Below are 21,827 nucleotides of genomic sequence, written 5' to 3'. Positions count from 1 at the left end.
GAGACACTGGCTGGGTATATCAGGGTCTGCTTTGGAGTGGTTTGAATCTTATTTGCATGAACGATCCTTTTCTGTGGCTACCTCTAAGTACAGTTTCTCTTCTACTTTTCTTGCCTATGGTGTGCCACAAGGTTCCGATTTGGGGCCTTTATTGTTTTTGTTGTATTTACTTCCTCTTCAGCACTTATTGAGCACTTTTAAGGACATTTCTTATCACTGTTATGCAGATGATATTCAGTTATATATCTCCTTTAAGCCCAAGATGTTTCCATGCTACAGATTTTGCATAAGTGCATAGACTCCATTAGAGGTTGGATGGCTGAAAACTTACTTCAACTAAATGAGGAGAAGACTGAAGTCCTTGTTTGTGCTCCTAAAAGATTTGCACCTAGTGTTATGGAAAACTTGGGTCCACTTGCTACATTTGCCAAACCTTCTATCAGGAACCTCGGTGTAACTTTTGACTCAGCTCTGACTTTGGACGCTCATGTTAAATCTCTGGTCCGCTCCTGTTTTCATCACTTGAGAAACATTGCTAAGCTGAGACCCATTGTATCGCGCTCCAAATTAGAAATTGTCATTCATGCATTTGTTTCATCTCGTCTGGATTATTGTAATTCTTTGTTTGCTTGTTTATATAAAGCCTCTTTGTTCAGAACGCTGCTGCAAAGCTTCTGACCAAGTCCTCCAAGTCCTCCCATATCACACCCCTGCTGATTCAGCTGCATTGGCTCCCTAATAAATTCAGAATCCACTTGAAGGTTTTGACCTTGACATTCGAGGCTCTGCGTGGACAAGCACCAACATATATCAGGGAACTTTTACATCCATACATTCCCAGCAGGTCCCTGAGGTCATGTGATCAGGGCTTGCTGGTTGTCCAACACACGAGGCTGAAAACAAAAGGCAACAGAGCTTTTGTAACTGTGGCCCCTAGACTGTGGAACTCTCTCCCTTTGAGCCTGAGATCTGTGGACTCGGTGGTCGCTTTTAAAAACAGCTAAAAACGTATCTTTTTAAACTTGCTTTTGGTTGATTTTTGTTTTTGTTTTAGCTTCTGTGAAGCACTTTATGATTTTTTTTTTTTTTTTCTTGAAAAGTGCTATATATTTTTTTATTATTTTTTTTTACTTTTAACTGCATTTCCTGCATTACTTGATTGTCAACCAAAGAGGCTGCTGTCTGATGAGCCAATTCAGGCACTACATACACAAATCATTGCTGTCAGTCAGTTTGCGACAGCTTAGCAAATTAGGGTATTTGTTGGTGCAGTTCGTGCAGAACTTGATCATGTAGTTGTGTAAGAAGCAGAATTTGAAAGAAGAAATTGCTGCATATACAAAGAACTAACCTGATAGTAGCAAAGTTATTCTGTGGGCCTCGGCTTTTGCCAATAAATGAACCAACAACATTTTTATAAATGCAGTCATTTATTTGATTGGTGTGAAAACTTGATGTCTGTTGTTCTGACAGTTAACAGTGTGAAATGTGGTCTGTAACTGTAGAGTTAACTGAGAAACCATTCTGATCTCAGAACCTGAAGCGAGTAGCAGAAGTGTGGATGGACGAGTACGCCGAGTACATCTACCAGCGCAGGCCTGAGTACCGCCACCTGTCGGCAGGAGACATGACTGTGCAGAAGGAGCTGAGGAACCGGCTCAACTGCAAGAACTTCAAGTGGTTCATGAGTGAGGTGGCCTGGGATCTGCCCAAGCACTACCCACCTGTGGAGCCTCCTGCTGCTGCATGGGGAGAGGTACAGTTGCTCTTATCCTCTAATTAAAGGCAGCCTAATTGAAAGATGGAACTAGAGCTACCAAGAAATGTGTGTTAGAAAGTCATGACAGTGAGTACTTTGAATATGTAAAGTGAAGCTATTTTTTTCTCAGCTTCATGTAGTTTAAAATGCCACTTTGTGTGCCAGAGGTTCAGTCTAAAGATAGTTGGTCTTGTTACTGGTGTCTTAAGCAAATTCTTCTTTTTCTCCTTTGGTATGGCAGGCCAAAAGATAAGAGTAATTACCAGCGGTTTCCTCTAAAATAACTCAAGAAGCTGTCAGAAATTCTCTCCATTTGGCTCTAATATTCCTATCTATCTGTCATACCAGACTGCTGTCTGGAGCTGTGGACCGGTTACACTCAGTGCATGAATTTAATTAGAGCTTAATTGCAGTGTTCTTGCCTCCTGAAATAACCCAAACTAATGGTATAATACTACTTGAAGCTGCCTGATGATTTTTTTTTTTTTGCATTATATTCTTTGTGATTTTGGTAGTTTAAGAAAACCTCTGATCTCTGTTGAAGATGTACAACTCTTGTTGCATGAATGATGTCTTTCATGCTTATGTGACTCTGCTCTTATGTGTGTTTTTTGATGAAGATCCGTAACGTGGGTAGCAGCATGTGTATGGAGAGTAAACATTTTGTGTCGGGGAGTCCTATCCGCCTGGAGAGTTGTGTGAAGGGACAAGGCGATGTGAGCTGGAGACATGGACAGGTACGAAAAAGTCACTGAAGTCAGTTATTAATCAGTGTAGCTTGAATGGAGCCTGATTAAGGTCATGTTATTAGTTCACCTTCAACGTCTAATTATTACTCATTTAACCCAAGTTCTTCTGTATACAGGAAGAGTGATGAGAAAGAAGTCAACCTGTGTGCTCACAGTGAGCACGCCTAACACAGTCCCATTGATACAAACACTGTAGGCAGCAATAAAGAAAACCTGCAAATCCAGAGAATTAATGCGCTGACATTGTCCAGATCATAACAAAATGTGCATCTTCATTAAATTAAAATCTCAAAATAGAATCCAGACATATCCTGAGGGGAAGCGCAAGCTGCAGCGTAACTGTATTAGGCAAACTCTGCACAGCATCATCGCTGCCTGTGCTGCTCGCGTTGGTAACCTGGAGTGTGTCTGCCATGTTGTCAGATCTTTCTACTGACCGAGCTGAACTTGCAGTACAAAGCTCAAAAAATGTGGCCTTTGCGTACAGATTTATAGACGGCAACATGGTTTGACTTTTTAAAGACAAGCCCAAGTTTCCAGTGGAGAAACTGCAGGTTTTGCCAATCTGTGAGTCCCAGAGGATGTTATGATTCCAAGGATTTTGCAACAGAAACGGCCTTTTTGTTTTTTGTTGTTTTTCTTTATATTTTTCTTTTCCATGGGAGTTTTGGTTCATACATCATAATGGGATTTTTTCGTGTTTTTGTTCAGGTTTTTTTTTTTTTTTAATCAAAGACTTGAGTTCTACTTTATTTTCCTTTTTTTCTTGTGGACCTGCCCTTAAATATTTCAAACCCTTGCACACACAGTTCCCTTTTTATTTTTAAAGCCTGTTTTTGAAACTTTTATCTGCCTAATTCAACATTAGGCATGCAGAAACCATACTTTGATCTTCTTTTGATACCCGGGCCAAAAGTCGTTAGTTTAGAAGTTTTTAATAGTTTAATTTTCTCCATATAATTTTAATAGTTGATGTAATTGCACCCTTGATTTCATCAGGATCTTGGCACACTTTATTAAAAGAAGCTGCTCTTTAATTTTGTCATTTTGTCAGTGATGTGTTTCACTCTCCGCCCGTACTTACTCAGAAGATTCATTATACTGTGGTCAGATTTCCCAGCATTCCCTGCATTGGGAGTTTTCTGTTAGCTTCGATAGTGTGTGTGGGCCAGTCCTTACACTGCTGAAGGTGGCAGGTGTACAGGTAGGAGTGATTTATTATAACTGCTATTTTCTTGCTGTGTCATCAGGCTGTCCAGGATGTAATAAGCATTACAGCGATCACCTATACTCCACAATGTAGATTTAAAAAGAAATCTAAAGGAAAGCGTAGTCTAGTGGTCCACAAATGTGCCTTTCAACTACAAAGTTGAGCGATTTTAGGTTTTTCTTAAGGGCACATTTATGAAATCGCTTAAGTAATTGGATTTTGTCAGCTAACGAGACATAAATGTCAAAAAAATAGACGTAAAAGCTTCTTCATTATCTCTGCATTGTTCTAAAAGGACTCTGCACTCACACGTCACAGCGTAGATCTTAAAGCACAGCTCATAATACAAACTTAATGGATTGAATGTCCCCTTTTGTTTCCACAGCCAAAATACTGCGCCTCAGAGCTCTGACAGTTTAATTGCTTTAATCTGAAGATGCATTGTAGTTTAATTTGTGTCACAGTCTCAATCTGTATTCAGAGCCAGCACGAAATGCATTCGCTGCAGCTCACAGGTGGCCTCTCTGGCAGCTGTCCTTGTCAGGGCTTTTCGATCCTGTACAGGAGGAGTGGAGCAAATCATTCAGACAGTGTTTGGGAGCCAGAGGGGCGACAGTCACCTTGACACAGATGGAGATTAAAAGTTTAATTTTGTATGTTTGGTTTTAAGTAAGAGCGAATTAGACTTTTTTTTTTTTTTTTTTTGTCTGGATATGTCTGGAATCCAGAAATACTTCTACATTTGCTGGTTTTAATGAAACTAAATGCAAAAATCTAATATGAGTTGTTAGCTGAGACGTTTCAATTCATTGTACATATCAAGATTTATCATAATCGTTGATATCACGGCTAAGGCAGCTTTGATATCAGCAGATTATGATATCAATCATCCTGATGAACTCATCGACATGTAGACAAATGGATAAGGATCATAAGAAGCTGCGTTAATCCATCACTGTCACAGAAAACGAAATAAGGGTCAAGAAAAAGAACAATTGATACAGCACACGTTGGTCTTTGTTTTTTAGGTTTAGAACCATGAATAAAAACTGTATGTAATCATGGATATCCACTCTGTATTCATAGATATAAGATAAATACAAAATTATTGAATCAAAAAAAGTCAACCTGTGGAGAGCCATTTCACTTCCCAATAATTCCACTGTGCAGAAACTGGCTGCAGGTCATCCCAGTGTGCAGCGGGGTCACAAAATAACCCTCAGTAAATAATCATCTTTACCTTCTTTTATAGCAAAAAGCTCACATTGGAATTTCCCATTTTAATGTATTTTTGGCTCATACGGCATGATAACCTGTTCAAAATGAAGTAAAACAACATTTATGCCTTTTGCATTTTTCTAGCTGAATGACTTTGCCAGTAAAACTCAGTAAAACATAATTCTCCAATCTCACAACAACATTTGCCTCAATGCCGATTGGTCCTTTATGGATTTCAGGCTGGCCGCATTCCCTCGGTGGGGCCAGTTTGCAAATAATAATGAGACACTGAAGTTCAGGTAAACCATTTTCAGGTGTGTAAGTAGCAGCTGGATGGGGAGAAAATAAAAGCAAGTTGTATGAGTGTTTGTATACAGTCAACACTTCAATTCAATTTCAATTCAATTTCTTTATTGTACCACAAGGGGAAATTAGTTTAGCAGCAGGATAAAAATAAACAGAACAATAATATAAAATAATAATGACAATAATAGTGATAGAAAGTCCAAGGATGGTTATTTGCCATTGAGGAGACAAGATGCAGTGGGGATAAAAGAAACCTGGAGTCTTTTAGTCTTCCTCACAGGTTCTCTGAAACAGCGGCCAGAAGGCAACAACTCAAACTCACGGTGAAGTGGATGCTTCAAACAATTAATAATAGAATGAGCCTTTCTGAGCACATTTCTATTGTAGATGGCCAAAAGTCCATCTTGCCAGCGCCCTGAAATTTTGCAAGCAGTTTTTACCAGAAGTCCGAACCGATTCTTATTCTTCACCATCAGGTTACCAAACCAGGCAGCGATACAAAAGGACATCACAGATTCGATAAAACTTCTATAAAACAAAGACAACATCTCAGATGAGACATTAAAAGATCTCATTTTCCTTAAAAAGAAAAGTCTTTGTTGAACTTTTTTAGTAGTGGCATCAGCATGAGATTTCAGTTTATGGTCAAGTACCACACCTAGATATTTATAACTCTCAGCTATCCCAATATCAGCAGCTTTAATGATAGTAGGGGATGAGCTATCAGAGGACTTCCTAAAACCAATAATCATGTCTTTAGTTTTAGACACATTAAGTGAAAGGAAGGACTCATCACACCAATTTACAAAATCATCTACAACCTGTCCATGGCCTGACTCGTCCCCCACTAGAAGACTGACGATCACAGTGTCATCAGCAAACTTCAGGATGTATCTGTTCGTGAAATTACTGCGACAGTCATTTGTGTACAGAATGAACAGAAATGAGTGTCAGCTATCAAATAAAACAGTAAAATTCAGCAGTATTTTAACAATGTTTATTACTAATTTTCCCAATGACCTGAAGGCTACTCTAATAATAAAGTAGTAAAGTGTTGTTCTCATGTCAAGTAAAATAAGGCTTCTCCTTAAAAATAATAAGAGCTTGTCTTCAAATAGTGTTTAATTTAAAATAATGAACAGGTTTGGCTAGGGTTTCACAATAAACTGTCTCAGCTTTAAGCCTCCTTTTCCCCCCACCTGTTTCTCCTCTTCAGACTTCTGCAGCTCGTCTTCTGTTTCCTATTTTCACATGTGCTCTGAATAAAAGATTTGATTGACTGCTTAGAGAGTTACAAAGCATGCAGTTGGGTCTGTGTTTCCTTTGTACATATACGTGACTACAGTAAAGACAAAGGAAAAGGCTGCACACATTAAAATAACCTTTGCAGAGAAAGATGGAAACAGTCTGTCAAAATCTAGTAATAGGTCTGCGTCTGTGAAGAATGACGGGGAATCATAATAACAAAAGGTACAATATTGCTCATCTGTCAAAAACATGATACCTTGCTAAGCACCTTCTATGACACCAGCAGTCCAGAGAGGAGGGTTTTGTAGAGATTTGATTATATTGTGATCATAGACTGAACCTGACTCTTCTTTTACAAAACTGTGGTCTTCTTTCAGACCACATACACTAAAATGCACCCAGTTTAGTGTAGGACATTTTTCTGCATGCAGACATGTTTATGGGCTGGTTGACATGAAGACAAAGGATAAACATTTTCAGTAAACGGTTAAAGAAATATCTGCTGTGTACATAACTCTTTCATTTGGTTAGTATATATATATATATACACACACACAAAATGCAGTGTGAGTTGAAAAAATCTGCCTATTTAAAAGCTGCTCCCTTTTCACAAACGGGCAGCACAGCAGGTAACTCCACGTGTTGGATTTGGCAGAGTCTTGCACCAGATGCGTTTCATGACATTTGTGTCTCTGGCTGGAATTGAACCAGCTACCTTTCGGTCATCAGTCAGATGTGTTACCCTCACTGGATATGGGGGGAAAATGGTGACTAAAATGTAGTGAACTCTCCTGTCAGTGCTGCACTGCTTCCAGTACGGCTGCTATTTTTAGATTGCTCCCTGAAAGTCTGATTCACACTGAATGGTTACAGACTGGCATTTGTATCGCACTTTTCTTCTCTTACTGACCATTCAGAGCACTTTGCACTGCAAGCCAATTTCACCCATACATTGCTTTTAGCACTTCACACCTACAGCCAATCAGAGAATCACAAATTAACCTAACGTGCATGTTGTTGGATTTTGGGAGGAAGCCAGAGTAACCAGGAGAGAGGAGAACACAGGTTTTATACAGAAAACTCCAGAAACCAAGGTGTTCAAGTCTCCTCCTATATAAAACAGGTCAGAAGTTCCCATCAATAATCAAAGGCCACAACTATGATAAACTTTTAGATTTTTATAAAATTCAATTCAGAACTCTACAGAAGCAAAACAGCACAAAGGAGCAAAAGCAGCTTAATAGGAAAGTGAAAGTTTCTTACAATAGGTTATAAAAACGATTTCTCCCACATTGATATTTTAACCCTGCATCCCTCTTCTCAAAAGTTCTGACCTACAAAACAAACGATTCATTTCAAGTCCCCTGCAAGTCCCTTCACCCTGTGCTGAGAATTTTTCATGTCGTCTAAAGATCATCGCACTTCAAAAAAGGAAAAAAATCATTACATTATATCTCCTGCAGGTGTTTACGTTTGGCTGGAGAGAAGACATTCGGGTGGGCGACCCCATGCACACGAAAAAAGTTTGCTTCGATGCCATTTCCCACAACAGCCCCGTCACCCTGTACGACTGCCACGGCATGAAAGGCAACCAGCTGTGGCGCTACAGAAAGGTATGACAGAGATGAAGCGGAGATCAGAGTCGGAGCCTTCGGCGTGGTTATGTGTAATGTTTGTGTGGTGAGCTCTCTTTCTCTGAGCCTTTTTGTTTTCCTTTTACAGTACAAAACAGCAAAATTGCAAATGTAATTGCTTCAGAATGAATGACTTCAAGAATGCTTAATCAGTTCCCAAAGCTTTGCACTTTTTAACCGAATCTACAGGGCTCATTATGTTGTTGTGCTTTTATGCTCGGCTATTACAAAGGGCCACGTTTCTATTTTTGTAACCATTGTGGGATTTAATGTAGCCACAAAGAAACATGCTGGCAGCAGTAAACAACACAAGTTGAAAGCGTTACTTGCAAACATTGGTTTAAAGTGGACCTGTTATACCCATTCCCAGCTCTGTATATTCATTATTTGATTCTATTAGAATATCTTTGCATGAGTCACTGTTTAACATGAGCTGAGTTTTTGTGCAGTCTTTATCCTCCACCACAAACAAGCCATTATAGTTCCTGTCCTCCACCCTTAACCCAAGATTATTCTCATTGGCCGTCCCTCACAAACAGAAGGTTTGAACAGTCGAGATATCCCCTCTCGCTGACATAAAACAGACGAGACATGAAAATGTTGAGCATTTAGAGCAATAGCTGTCAGGGAGTCATTGTTTCAAACACTGTCCATGTTTTAAATGAGCTTTCAAATAGTTTCTCTTTGACGCAGCCCGTCATCTCCCTTGTTTCTCCCTCCAGGATAAGAGTCTGTATCACCCCGTCAGCAACAGCTGTATCGACAGCAGCCTGAACGAGCGGCGTGTCTTCATGAACACGTGTGACCCGTCCTCGCCCACTCAGCAGTGGCTGTTTGAGAAAACCAACGCCACCGTGCTGGAGCACTTCAATCAGGGCGCCAAGTGAAGTCCTGCAGCATCCACGAGGAAGGACTCACGCAGAAGTGGAGCTGCTGCTGCTGCTATTGCGAACTGGGGTATTTCTCATTTACCTCGCAATGAGGTGACAGCTGTTTCTCTTTGGGGTGCTGGGAGTGAGGCAGGACGGGACGCAGAGGGGGTTAGTTAAACGCATTAGTGTGAGGGAAGATTGGGTTTGAGTTTGATGGGATTTGTGTAAAAGTTACTCTGTGAGAGATGGGTGTGTTCTGTCGGGGTGCTGCTGTGGCAGTAGGTCTGTCTCACTTCCTGATTTTTATTAATTTTTTTTATCGTCTGCCATTCCTCTTTATTTCTTTTGCCCGTTTCAAATCTCCCTCTCTTCCCCTGTACTGTTTCCTCTCTGGGGGTTTGTTGTTTGCAGTTCTCTCTCCCTCTCTTTCTGTCCATCTACCTTTTATCCTCCAATCTCTCCTCCCTCGTGTCTCTCCCGGTCTGCCACTGCCTGCATGTCCGTCTCTATCTGCCTGCATGACTGCACTTTTGCCCACCTTTTTCATTCTCCCTCTCAAATATCCTTATGTCTCTCCAGCTCTGACAACCTCCCTGGGGGTAGATGAAGGGAGGGAGGGGCTCTTGCTGAGCCAAAGTCGTACTGACACCTGGGTGAAGCCAGGCAGAACCACTCTGAAAATCACCTGGTGAAGTGATTCTCCTTTACAACCTTCTGTTCCCTCCCTCATCCTTCCCCTCATGTGTGTAACTCCTGGTCTGCGGGCAGAGCTGCATTGAATGTAGTGGGTGAAAGTTGACAAAGACGGTCCAAGGAGATAAGACCTTTTGCACGTGCCTCACTTATTTGTTCCTTATTCTCTGCTTTCCTGTCTGTATTTATTGATTAGTCCTTCACAGATTTGTCACTGTGCCCCGTTCTTCTTATATTCCTCAGAGGCGAGCGCTATCCGATGCCAGGGTATGTGCAGGCTGACTCCTGCTGGGTAATGGTGCAGTCAGACTAGAGTTTGCTTTCTTCATAGAGGTCCTGCATCTCTTAAAATAGCCAATAAGAATACAGGCTGTCTGTGAGGCCTACACAGAGATAAAAGCGGCAAACAGAAGATCCAAGGTAAGGTCATTGCACTGCAACAAGGCTCCAACACGTGCTTCCTTTGAGATCTCTCCCTGGAGTGGGTCCCTTTATTTGAGAATGCTTTGAGAAAAGCTCCTCAAAGCAGTGACCACTAAATCAGGAGGTATTTGTTCAGAATTTAGTTTTAAGGTTGCGTGGTTACTGCGGTTTGTTAGCTAAATAGCCGTGCTACTTCGCATCACCCATACTACTACGACTCCTCCTTATTATTCATACTACATCTCATAGGATTTGCAGTATACAAGCAAGTGTGCTTTTTTGGCACTACGCACACAGCAAGATGTTTAAAGTTTGGGGCTCATTTGCCTGCTACATTCAACAGTGTGTACTTTGTTGGGGCTATACCAAAAGCAAATGGAGAAAACAATATGCAATTATAATATGCACTGTAAGTTTTCCCAAGCCAAACTTCTGTCTGACTGCACCATGAGAGCTTCTTTGTCATTATTGTGGTGACAGTGGGAGTGGGAGTAGCTGTCACACCTCTTTGAGTTTCTCCTTTGCTTTCTGTGCGCTATTTGCCGCTTTCCACTCAGTCACTGAAGCAACCCGGTCACAGACAGCCAAGCAATGGGTCTCGTCAAGGTGCGAAGCAGCAGGCAGCACCACAAATAGACCCCTGCGTGCCCGGATGGCTGGCCGTGTGACTGACAGGCCAGCTGATTCTCAGCAGGGCTGCCTGATTGGCCGGCCGCCATGCTGACACATCATTTTAGAGTACAGTGTGAGCGGGAGTAGAGACCAAAAGGGGAAATTATCCAGGATAGCCTCGCCAAGGTAGCGCTGGGATTGAGACTAACGTGTGTGAGTGTGAGAGGGGGGTTTAAAATGCATTAAGCACTTATGGAATGATAAACTTGAATGAAATCTTAGTGCCTTGTTAGAAGAGGACTAGATGTTGCTGTGTGTATTTGCAGAAAATGTGTGTGGCCTGAAATGTCCAGATGAAAATAGGGAACAATTCCTCAATTCAGGAAGTGACTTTGCTTGGATTTTTTTTTATGCTGTAAAAGACTCCTCAAGTCTTTGAACTGATCATGAATTAACTTCTGGTGCAGGACCTTGAACGCACCACTGGCTTTGTGAACACACGTGTAACTGCTGGCTGTGAATAGAGCTAAAAAGACTGTTTTTTGTTGTTTTCCCAGCATATTTGCTCCTGCTGTCAAAAGTAAACCACAACGCTAAGAAGACCTTTTGTTGTATTGAAATCATGATATGATGCTGTGTTGTTTTCCCACTTGTTCAATCCAGAATATTATAATGAGAGAGGAAATTGCTGTCTTTGTTTACCAGTGTCGCCATCCGCCTTTATAAATCCTTTTCTTCATTCTGTTTTTAATCAAATGTGCTTTCATCCTTTCTTTGATCCTGTGGTTTAGCTGATGGTGATTTTGCTTGAATCCCTGTTTGACACTATGTTTTGGGATGTTCTGGTCTGTCGCCTGCACACATTCTCTAATCCCATTTTGTGAAGCAGAACAATGTTCATGTGCCATTTTAATCATCAGATCCAGGTATTGGGCTCTGGAAGATATTAACATGCAGTAGTAGACCAAAAGAAATGGTAATATTCACTATATATCACAATATTTCCGTATTTAAGTCAGATATTAGAAAATGTTGGGGAAAAATATAAATTGAGCTCCTTGTGTGCAGATTAAAACCTTTTCCAACACAAATGCAAAACGGATTTTATCACAATCAGTGCAAACAATGATTTGTTGTTTCCAATTCTGTCTTATCACATAAATTGTTCACACAAATGCTAACCAAGAACCCATATTTAGATAGCAGAGCTGGCAGATTTGCAATGAGATTATTGAGAGGTGAAGATAAATAACTATCACAAGTGTTTTCTAACATGTTCGACTATTAAGTTGTTAAAACCTGATCTACTTTTCAAAAAACCCTTCTTGAGTTACAGTAAATGGTTCATTTACCAGCATGTAACTGTTATTTATTAGCAGCAGGAGCGTACTAAATGTAAACCTTTTTGTAGTCTGTTCTTGCTGTTGGTCCCTTACCACACTGTCTACAGCGGTTTAGTAGTGTGGACTTAATTAAATATTAACTAAAATTAATCAACAAATTATTTTAATAAACCATTGACAGACTTGCTAACTTCATACCTCATGGAGGATAACTGTGGATGTTCTAGCTCAGTGTTACATACTGCAGCAAAAGAGACAATCAACAGTTTGTGTGATTTTCCTACCCTAACATAATGCATCACATGTCTCTAAGGGATTTGAACAATAAAGGATAACAGCTTTTCATTCTGTGCACTTTTAAAATCCGTCTTCATCAGGTCTGCTCTGTTTTAAAGAGGAACAAAAGATTTTCTTTCTCTTCTTCACGCAGACCTTCGAGCTACATGCCTGGATGCTTTGTACACTGTCAAATTGTTAAAAGATGACTTAGAATTATTGTTTCAGACCACCGAGTAAGGTTACCAGCAGATGATCCAACAGGAACAATTTGTTATCCACTGTATATCCAGATATGATTTCTTTGAATTTCTTTTCTTTGACATCATGCTAGAATTGATAATGAGCTGGGCTGTTGCTGGGATTGTTTTTTTTTTTTTTTCTGAAGAATTGTCAATACAAACACTCTTTGTGGAAGTTTTATAGAAGCTGGGTACATAAGGCAACATTTTTGGTTCAAATGAGACTGTCGAAGTACTAAAAGTTACTTTATAGTTCTTTTTGAGAAAGTGTACTATTCTTTAATATTTCATCTTGTTTTTCTTCTCTCACATTTATCCTACAGAGCAGTTTAGAATTGCATCTGTTTTTCCTTGAGTCTGCCAAGCCCAACTGTCACATAAATCTTGGATAAAAAGAAGAAGATTATCATCATTACAGACTTTTGGCTGTGTTGTATAGAATTAGTAAGAAAAGTGTTTCAGGTAGCTGATGTGGTAGCTTGTGCTTTTTCAAAGATGCTTTAGGCATGAAGAGCTATAGTAGTGCCAGAAAATCCCTGATTTGCAGTATGCAGTAGGTCGAGCTGATTTTAGAGAAAATGTAAAACTTAGCTGTCGAATAGAATGCCATGATTAGTCAACTGGAAGGCTAGTGTATAAACAGGTATCTGACAGTTTCTTGACAGTAAATCATGATATAATTTGATCTGGAACGTGCTAAAATGCTTTATAGAATAGCCAAAGTCCTATTTTTAAGTAACAAAATATAAAATACAAAAATACAGCAAAAGTCTTATTTAGATGTCCTAATCTTCCCTGCAGAGTAATCTTCATGTTCCCCTTGCCTCAACTGCGCAGAAAAGAACCAGAGGTCATTGCTGGTATTTAGAGTTGAGTCTTTTGGGTCTCACAACCAGAATCGTCATTAACGTGACTTTTTTTTTTTTTTTTCCTTCAGGAAAATGTTTGGTAAAGCCCCAGTCACACAGGCCTGGGCCCACCATGATTGAGATGTTGGTGCTATCACTAATAAATCTGAGGTTAAAATAACATTATCAGTATAACAAATTAAGCTATCTCACTACAGTCTAAACTCAGCTCTCAGTCCCTGTTGTTGAAAGAATAATCCCAAGCTTGGCATATTTGCCTCGAGGGCAGGAAGACGAGGAGCACCTTTTGTGAATTTTTTTTGACAGTTTAGTGAGTCGTCACAAAATGATGGGAACTGCATTCTGCAGATAGGATGATAGCAATGATAATCAGCTGTTCTGCAGGAAAGGATGGGGGAGGAAATGAGATGATGCCAAAATTGCGTTCATGCTCTTCATCTTTACTGTGTTTTGTACAAAGTGCATTAAATTAAAAAGGAACTTAAATGGATCGGTGTCTCTGGGGAAATTTCACAGGATGTTGCCACCTGTATCCCTTCAATTATGTTTAATTGAATAAGCTTTTAAAAGTGTGGGTTTTTTTCAATCGGAGTAATATGTACCTTTCCATTGCACATGTAAAGTTTGTTTTATTACATCAAAGCATAACTTGGGTCGAAGACTTTGAGGCACTGCTTTATTTCAGCTTTTATCCACTGTGGTAAAGTATTTAAGTAAAAAAAACTTCCCTTGCAGACACTAGGGATACGAATTTAGCAAATCGATTTCACTATCACTTAACATAGATCGGTTCTCATTGGCACCGTTTTTAGAGTCGACACCATCACTAAGAAACGTATCAAAGGAAAGGAATTGAACTACTGGGAACCGTTCCCTACAAGACCCGATCCTCAATTCCTGTCCCTAGCTGGCACCCATAATAATGGTATAAGCTACAGTTCAAGTACACAAACACTTCAAATGTAATACTTTTCCACAGCTGCTGGGATAGAGCAATCGTAAATGTGCTGAAGCGTTTTATAACGTTAATATCCAAATGCATTTTTAAGTTTTTTCCCACCTTCATATGTTCAGTCGAAAGTCTGTTGGGCAGAATAATCTTAATTTACAGAAGCAAATGTTTTTAATGTCAGTGGCCAACGTGGCCCATCACACAATGTTGTGTACGTGTGTGAGCTTTGATGTGTAGGGAAGTGTACATTTTGTATCTCAAAAATATCCAATATTTTTTTTCTACTGACATTGCAACTGTAAAGGTGTATTTAGGTATTTAACGAACTGTACAATTAAACTGGAATTGTATGATATTTTTTTCTGAAAATTGTAAAATAAAAAGGTTTCTATATTTGGATGAACGTCTGTCTGTGCTTCTGGAACTTAATTTTAAAAAAAAATTCTCCATAGTTGAATAAAATAGTTATCATCAAATCAGTTATCACACACAAATGAAATTATCATCAAATCAAGTCCTTTTATATAGCTTTATATGGGGGGGGACTTATACTAGAAGCCTCTCGCCTCTAACCACCTCTTTAAGCCGGGAGTGTTACTGCGATCCTGCACCCAGGGCACTTGGGGCTTGGTCCAATCTCTTGGGTTGGGGTGACGATGTCTCCCCCCAGCATCGTCCTGGCTCCCCCTTGCTGTAGCATGCGTCTTTTTTACCCCCCCGCGCTCATTTTTCTAACATCCAATCCATATAGTTTTCTCAGTTTTGCCCTCAGATGAGACGAAGACATTCTCAGTCTGTGTGAGGCAGTGACCAATCAACGTCAGAGATGACAGAGCACCAGGTGGGCGAAAAGGCTGCTCATTCCAGTTGCGATCGTCTTCCCTAAATAACTTCAGCGTAAACGTCTGGTGCTCAGAGCTTTCTAATTTCCTCCCCTTGTCACTTCTTGTTGTAGGTTCTGTATGGCTTTAATCGTTTCTCTGACTGATGGTGCAAAAACACACTTTCCACATGCGTTAATCCCATAATCATTTCCCCCAGCAACCCGCTAACTCTGATAGCTTTCAGGTTTCAGTGATTTATCCGTGGCTGGAGTGATATTGCTTTTGCAAGTTGGCCCATTTCTCCCAGAGTCTCCTGGGATGTGTCGTAACTCAAAACTTTTCATGTTGGCTGAGAAGGACTGAGAACGTTCTGGTTTGGTAAGAACACTTATAGTGTCCGTGTTATGGGAGCTTTCATGTAATTGCACAGTCACAACACTCGAGCAGCAACATGCTGATCAAAGGACTGGTTTTAGGTTTCTGAGAGTAAAAAAGAGAAAAAAAAAGTTTCAGTGATGATGCAATATATTCAGGGTGTGCAAACCAGACTGATGTTATCTGCATACTAATTGTTTTCATATTCATATTTATTTCCAGTTAATTAGCAAATAATCAGCATTCCCTGAGACTCAGGAGCTGTAACTGGGACAGAGATCAGGCTATTACATTAGCACAGTGTTCCTCTAAAGATATCCATTAAGTTTCTTTATTGGGCTCAGCACCATTATAAAAAGAAAAACACAATCCAATTGTCTCCCATAATTCACTAATACCCCCTCTCTCTGTGCTGCTTGCTCTCTGGGCCAACAGCTCCTTCAGATTACACAGCAAAATGGGAAGACGTTTCAATGACAGAGTGTCACGGTTTTGATTCCACGCATCTTCAAAGAGTACAGAGGGTTTGTCACATTGAACTGCACAATTATATGGGGGTGTGGGGAATATGGTTGCCTTTTGTTTTACAATTTCTTGTCTCACGTCATTTTGTTCCATCCCACGCTGACAAGAAAAGTTTCGGATGGAGGAGGAAGGCTGTCTCACACATGAGGGCTTAAATTGCAACTACCTTTAAATACAGCAATGCAAGGGTGGCCACATCATATTGCATCTGGCATTGCCGTGAAGCAGTGCTGGGTTATCTCATTAATTCATCTAAATGCAGATGACAAAATAGTCCAAATACATACTGAGTTGTAATGACAGTGATGCCATGTGGTCTGAAGGCCCTTCATTTGATGCCCTGGGAATACAAATGGACAGCCATTTAAGAAATTGCATTAAAACTTTGTAAGTAAATTTGAACCTTTGGTAATGCAAATTCTGTAATATCTGTACAAACTGCATTATGTATGTGTAGCATCCCTCTTCATCCACAGCATTTTGTTCTGTATCACAGGCGTATAACCTGCAGCATCAATTACACCCAGGTTTCATAGTTCTCAAAGCATAGTTTTATGCATATGAACATGGGGCGTCCTTGCCAATGGGAAAGTTACACAGCTGTTGAAAAAGAGACACACCCACGCACATCTACACATCTGCCAATAAATCTGTTATTCCTATAGGAATATGGGGGGGAAAAAACATGTTGACAAATTCTTTGGTCATGCCTATCATAACACATTTTTCCCTGCAGCAAAATGTGAAGAAGGCATCATCGCCTCACATAAAATAATATAAGAGATGGGAAGAAACTAAAAAAACAAAAGCAAAACGTACACACACCACCGCATGAACAAATATAATAAAAAGAAAGAACAAGGGACTAAATAACATTGTGTTTGTTTCCCATGGCGTCGCCCTTCTTCTCTCTCTCAGCTATCAGCCCTTTGCCCCTCAGTCTTATTATCTCGGTCTTGGGTCAGTGAAGGATAATACAACTCCAGCCTGAGAGATAATATATCTCTGGTCAGACCTCACTTCAAAGCAAACTAACAAGCTCCACAGACAGACACACTTAGCTGGTCCATGAAATTCAAAACGATACAGAGCTTGGGCTGAAGCGGCGCCCGTCATCGATCGATTCATTGTTAGTGGGAGCGTCTGTGGGGAGAAAACAGAGGTGCAAATTCACTGTCGGGAGGCAGAAGGAACGTAAACGTGGGATAGGGTTCTTGCCTGTGCTCTCCTTCTCCACAGCTCAAACAAAAAGCAAATGAACAACAATAATGCAGACTTAACACTACGCCACAATGTAGTTCTGCTTAACTCCAAACCACTGACATCTGTGTGTTCCTAAGAGTAGAGAGTAACTGATGCTAGCTGTTATGCAGGTGCTGTTTTTGGTGTTGAACATCAGAGCAAAGCTTTTTAGTACTCTCCAGCTCTCCGTTTTTGCTTTTCTTCTCAGTTCTCAGACATTTGCTTAAAGCTGCTTCTTTCCTTATATTTTCTTAGTTCGGCCTATAGACTACAGTAAAAACAACAACAACTGCATACTGTGAAATGTGTCCATTTCTCTGTGCTCTACAAGTCTTTGGTGTTGCTTTAGTGACACCAGCTTAACCCTTCCCTCATGTCTCGATTCTGAACATTATTAGAAACATCTTCAATGAAAAATAAGCTATAAATTTGTAGAAGAATACATCATGTCAGTAGCTGTCGCTGGTAGATGTCTGCTTATATAAGTGCTGCAATGCACAGGGAGTTTGGGCTTGGTGGTAGGGGGTCAGCCACGTCCCATGGATAAACCTCTGGGACCGCTAGATCAACTCTCACTTGTGGGTCCAAGATGTTTCTTGTGCACAGCAGCAGCCACACCTCAGTAAGCTACTATTTTGGTTAAGTTGTCCACATCTTCTGCTTAAGCCCAGTTAAATACAGTAGACAGATGCATGAGTATATAGTGAGACCCATGCATGCTTCTGCCATGAGGAAGTTTCTATTTTCAAAGATTACTTAGAAAGGGAATCAAACATAAATAGCACAAAGTTTCTCTTTTCAATCACAACTCCTTACCTTTGCTGGTAAGGAGAGATTGCTAGAGATTTCAGAAAGTCACTGAATCAAAAAGAGGTGTGCAAGTACAACAAAATGTCTTTCTCTGACAACAAACTCGAGGTGATGGAGCTGTAACGGCAAGTTTAATTTTTATGTGCGGCCAGACTCATGGATGAAGGCGATGTATGATCCTGGCAAACATGAACACGGGTGTTTTGCTTTTCTCTGTTTTAACTGAAACTTTATCCTTTGATTTTACATCAAATAGTCTTTATCTAAAACTAAGTGTTATAAGGTATAAAAAACATTTTTTTGGACTGGGTGAGGGCTTTATTGAGACATTACTGACATACTTTGAATTTAACAACTGTTGCGTCAGACAGTTTGGTTAAAAAAAACATAACCGATGCCTCCAGGTGGTTCTTCCGATGAGCGTATGATGTCTTTGATCATTTAAAAATTTAACCATGGTCAACTTTTGTAGCAAAAGTCTTTCAGGAAGGTTTTCTAAGACATACTTCAAATAGCGATGAAATAAAGAATGAAAACACAGACTAGAACCAAAAGGACAAAAGACTGTTTTCAGGTGCAACAATTTGTTGACTTTGAATGCTTCTAACCAGATCTGTGAAAACACGTACACGTGCAAAAGGAACATTTTCACATCAAGAATGCAGCTCCTCATTGAGATTCCTCATAGTTTCCTCAAATGGTCCCCGATGCTGTAGTGTGGGCTCTGAGGACTGTGCAGCGCCAAGGTGTCAATGACAAGAAAAGTGAGTTTTATCTCCCTGCATTGATTAAATAAAGGTCAGAACATTTATTTTTAGAATCATTACACACTCTAAAATACTGATGCCGAATTGATTTTGGTTGTTTTCAGCTGGTTCTGATTGATGAATGGGGCCCATTGGTGATTCTCATGCGGGTCGTCGCGTCTGTGCCGTTGCAGGGATACATGGAGCCAGACTAGGCTGCACGGATTTTGCATCGATTTGTCTTCTACTTAAACTTGAGCTATGTAGAGAAATGACAACAACATTCATCATCGTCTTAGCTGCTTTAAAGAACAGAGATGAGAAAAAGTTTTAGAAGCGCAAGATCATTATTGTGTCTGGATGAGCACACCGAGCAGAGTCTGGTGAAATACTGGGAAAGGGGCATGACGTCTACATATGTTAATGACTCGAGAGGTGACTAATCCTTTTTCCCCAGCATGAAAGGATTACACAACAAGAAACAGGTAGGAAGCATTTTGACATTTGAAGAGCCTGGAAAGTAAGAGGATGAAGATTTATTCTAAGAGCAGCTTTGGCAATAGATCAAATTTAGTTGCCTAATCTTCGAGCTTTTACTGACTTTCTTGCATTATTGTCATACTTTTAGCAAGTTTTTCAAGTTGCCATGTTAATTTGTCTGACAAAAAGAAAGCAGGAGGGCAGGAGACCAAGATAACTGTATAGTATGTATAAATACACACACATATACATGTATACACACATGCCACTCTGCGTGGTTTAAATCATTCTCCCTTCCAGAAACTGACTCATGCACGCTCACCCAAGTCACTCAGAGCTCCATCCAAGGCTCAAATTTTCATCTTTGTCACCACCAGCGTCCAGACTCTCGGGGGTCCTGTCCCTGCTGGGATTCCATTCTGCGGAGGGTCATCGGAGTTAGACCCCAAATACAATCATTCATCTCTCTCTCTCTCTTAGAATCTCTTAGGATGAGGGTTAAGGTTAAGCCTAGGGGTTTGGGTTAAGTAATTCTTTAATAGAGAGAGTCAGTCGGCCATACAGTCCCATATTAAAACAAAAGCTAGCAGCTACAGTAGCTGTTGACTAACATACAGTTATTGGTTGGACTCCTTTTGCCAACATGCTAAAGTCTTACCTTGTTTTCACTCATGGGTGTGAGTTTGGAGCTTTTCATTGCCAGCTCGCATTTTTTTAAAAACCGAACAACAACAACTCTGGAGACAGAAAATAATGTTTAAATCACCTACTTTATGTGCCGATCATCTGTTGCCTGTAGTCCCTTCCATGAGCACTGATGCTTAGCAGCAGTTATTTTAACCAAGCTTCTGAGCTCCGTGCTGCTCCTGATGGTTGGGCCAAAACCTTGCACGGTAGCTCACTGTGTGTGTGAGCATCTGTGTGTGTGGATGTGTGAATGAGCTCCAAATGTTTTACCTCAATTTGCACTGAAGAGAAAATACAGATTCTGTGTACAAATATCAGCAGCTCATATCTACCGTGTTAATGTGTGAATGCCAAGCTGTTTACTCAGTATTCAAAGACTATTTTAACTCCATGAGGTTCCGTTTAAAATTCTATACTCATTCCTAATCTTTCCTATCTTTGAGGGTACAAAGTCAGATAGAAGCTATTAAAAAAAGTACAAATAGAGAAGAGATTAAAGTGGCAAAAAAAGAAAAGTGAGCGATGAGCACATGGTCAGATTGCTGAGCTAAGGTGATGAGAAGAGAGATAATAATGGACAGCAGAGAAAATTAGATGTGGGGAGGAGAAGGGGAGATAAAAAGGTGAAGTGATGCACTTTAATAATCCCAACAATCACTCACACTTTTTCCAGGTTTACGTTCAGGGAATTCGAATACTTTGCTGCAGAATTTGTGACAGATCATAAGTGATATGACAAGAAAAAACCTTTTGAAATGTATTCCAGCAAATAGAAAAAAATGGGTAGACCACTAAAATAGTCCAGTGCATGAATAGAAACCTATAGAAAACAGGAAGGAGGAATGATCTGTGTTTCAGATTCAAAACACTAATCTATATTTAACTGAGCCAATGAATTCATCCGGCCAACATAAGGACTCTAAATGAAAAGGAAAGCAAAAAACAGGAGAAAGTAAAAAGAGAATGGAGCATATGCACCATAAAAAGGATCCAGACACCAGAGAAAGAAATAAAGGCAGAAAGACGGTGAAAGCAAGTGGAGTTTGGACAGTGACTAGGAGGCACAGGAACACAGGTGGATAAAATAATAAAACAGATAAAAGACAAGCAGACAGTGCAAATATTTCTGGGCTGAAGACGTGTACAGCCTCATTTCCACTGCCGCCTTTTGTGCTCAATTCAGAGTAACCACTCATATCTAATTTCTGCAGTCGGTTTTTCAGCCCTGACATAAACTGACAGCGACACGTGTGGGCACAGCAACAATAACACAAGATGTCACATTTGTTTTTCTACCATCGCTTCCCCCGGCCTGCGCTCGAATGCATTTCAGTTCTGGTATCTGAGCTTTGCTGTTATGTGCTAAAGGATCCTCCAAGAGGTCTGTGCTTAGCCCAGAGAGTAATTTAAATTGTAAAATATAAACTACTAGAATTTATTATGTACCTACCTGTATGATGCACCTAGCTAACGGTGCTAGCTAGAAATACCTTATATGTCTCTCCATCCTCTAGTTTAAACATGATGACTTCTGGCTACACTAAACAATAAACAGGCCAAAAGCCAAAATGTGAAAGATTGGGTTTTGCTAATGCTAATGCTAATCCACAGACCAGGATTGCTGCAGTTGTCTTTTATATACCACCTGGGTTTTGATCCCAATCAAGAACTTCAGTCACACCAGTACTACTGGTAGTGTTTTGACTTTTCCAGGTTTAAACTCGTGTTTAAA

At 40.2% G+C, this 21,827-nt stretch overlaps 1 protein-coding gene across 1 annotated transcript in view; it reads left to right on the top strand.

Annotated features, from left to right (window-relative positions):
- galnt10 (UDP-N-acetyl-alpha-D-galactosamine:polypeptide N-acetylgalactosaminyltransferase 10 (GalNAc-T10)) overlaps positions 1 to 14,805 on the top strand; it is a 115,459-nt gene extending 100,654 nt beyond the window's left edge. The window contains exons 9-12 of the mRNA XM_084940957.1: positions 1,535 to 1,756; positions 2,380 to 2,496; positions 7,954 to 8,103; positions 8,847 to 14,805. Coding sequence (XP_084797083.1) covers positions 1,535 to 1,756; positions 2,380 to 2,496; positions 7,954 to 8,103; positions 8,847 to 9,011 — 654 coding nt within the window. The 3' untranslated portion in view covers positions 9,012 to 14,805. The remainder of the gene's footprint in view (positions 1 to 1,534; positions 1,757 to 2,379; positions 2,497 to 7,953; positions 8,104 to 8,846) is intronic.
- Positions 14,806 to 21,827: the final 7,022 nt, after the last annotated feature.

Source organism: Perissodus microlepis, chromosome 10, assembly GCF_051167445.1.
Source record: "Perissodus microlepis isolate ML-2025 ecotype Zambia chromosome 10, ASM5116744v1, whole genome shotgun sequence".
NCBI classification, from domain to species: Eukaryota; Metazoa; Chordata; class Actinopteri; order Cichliformes; family Cichlidae; genus Perissodus; species Perissodus microlepis.
The sequence above is the reverse complement of the archived record's forward strand: the minus strand, read 5'-3'. Positions and strand labels throughout refer to the sequence as shown.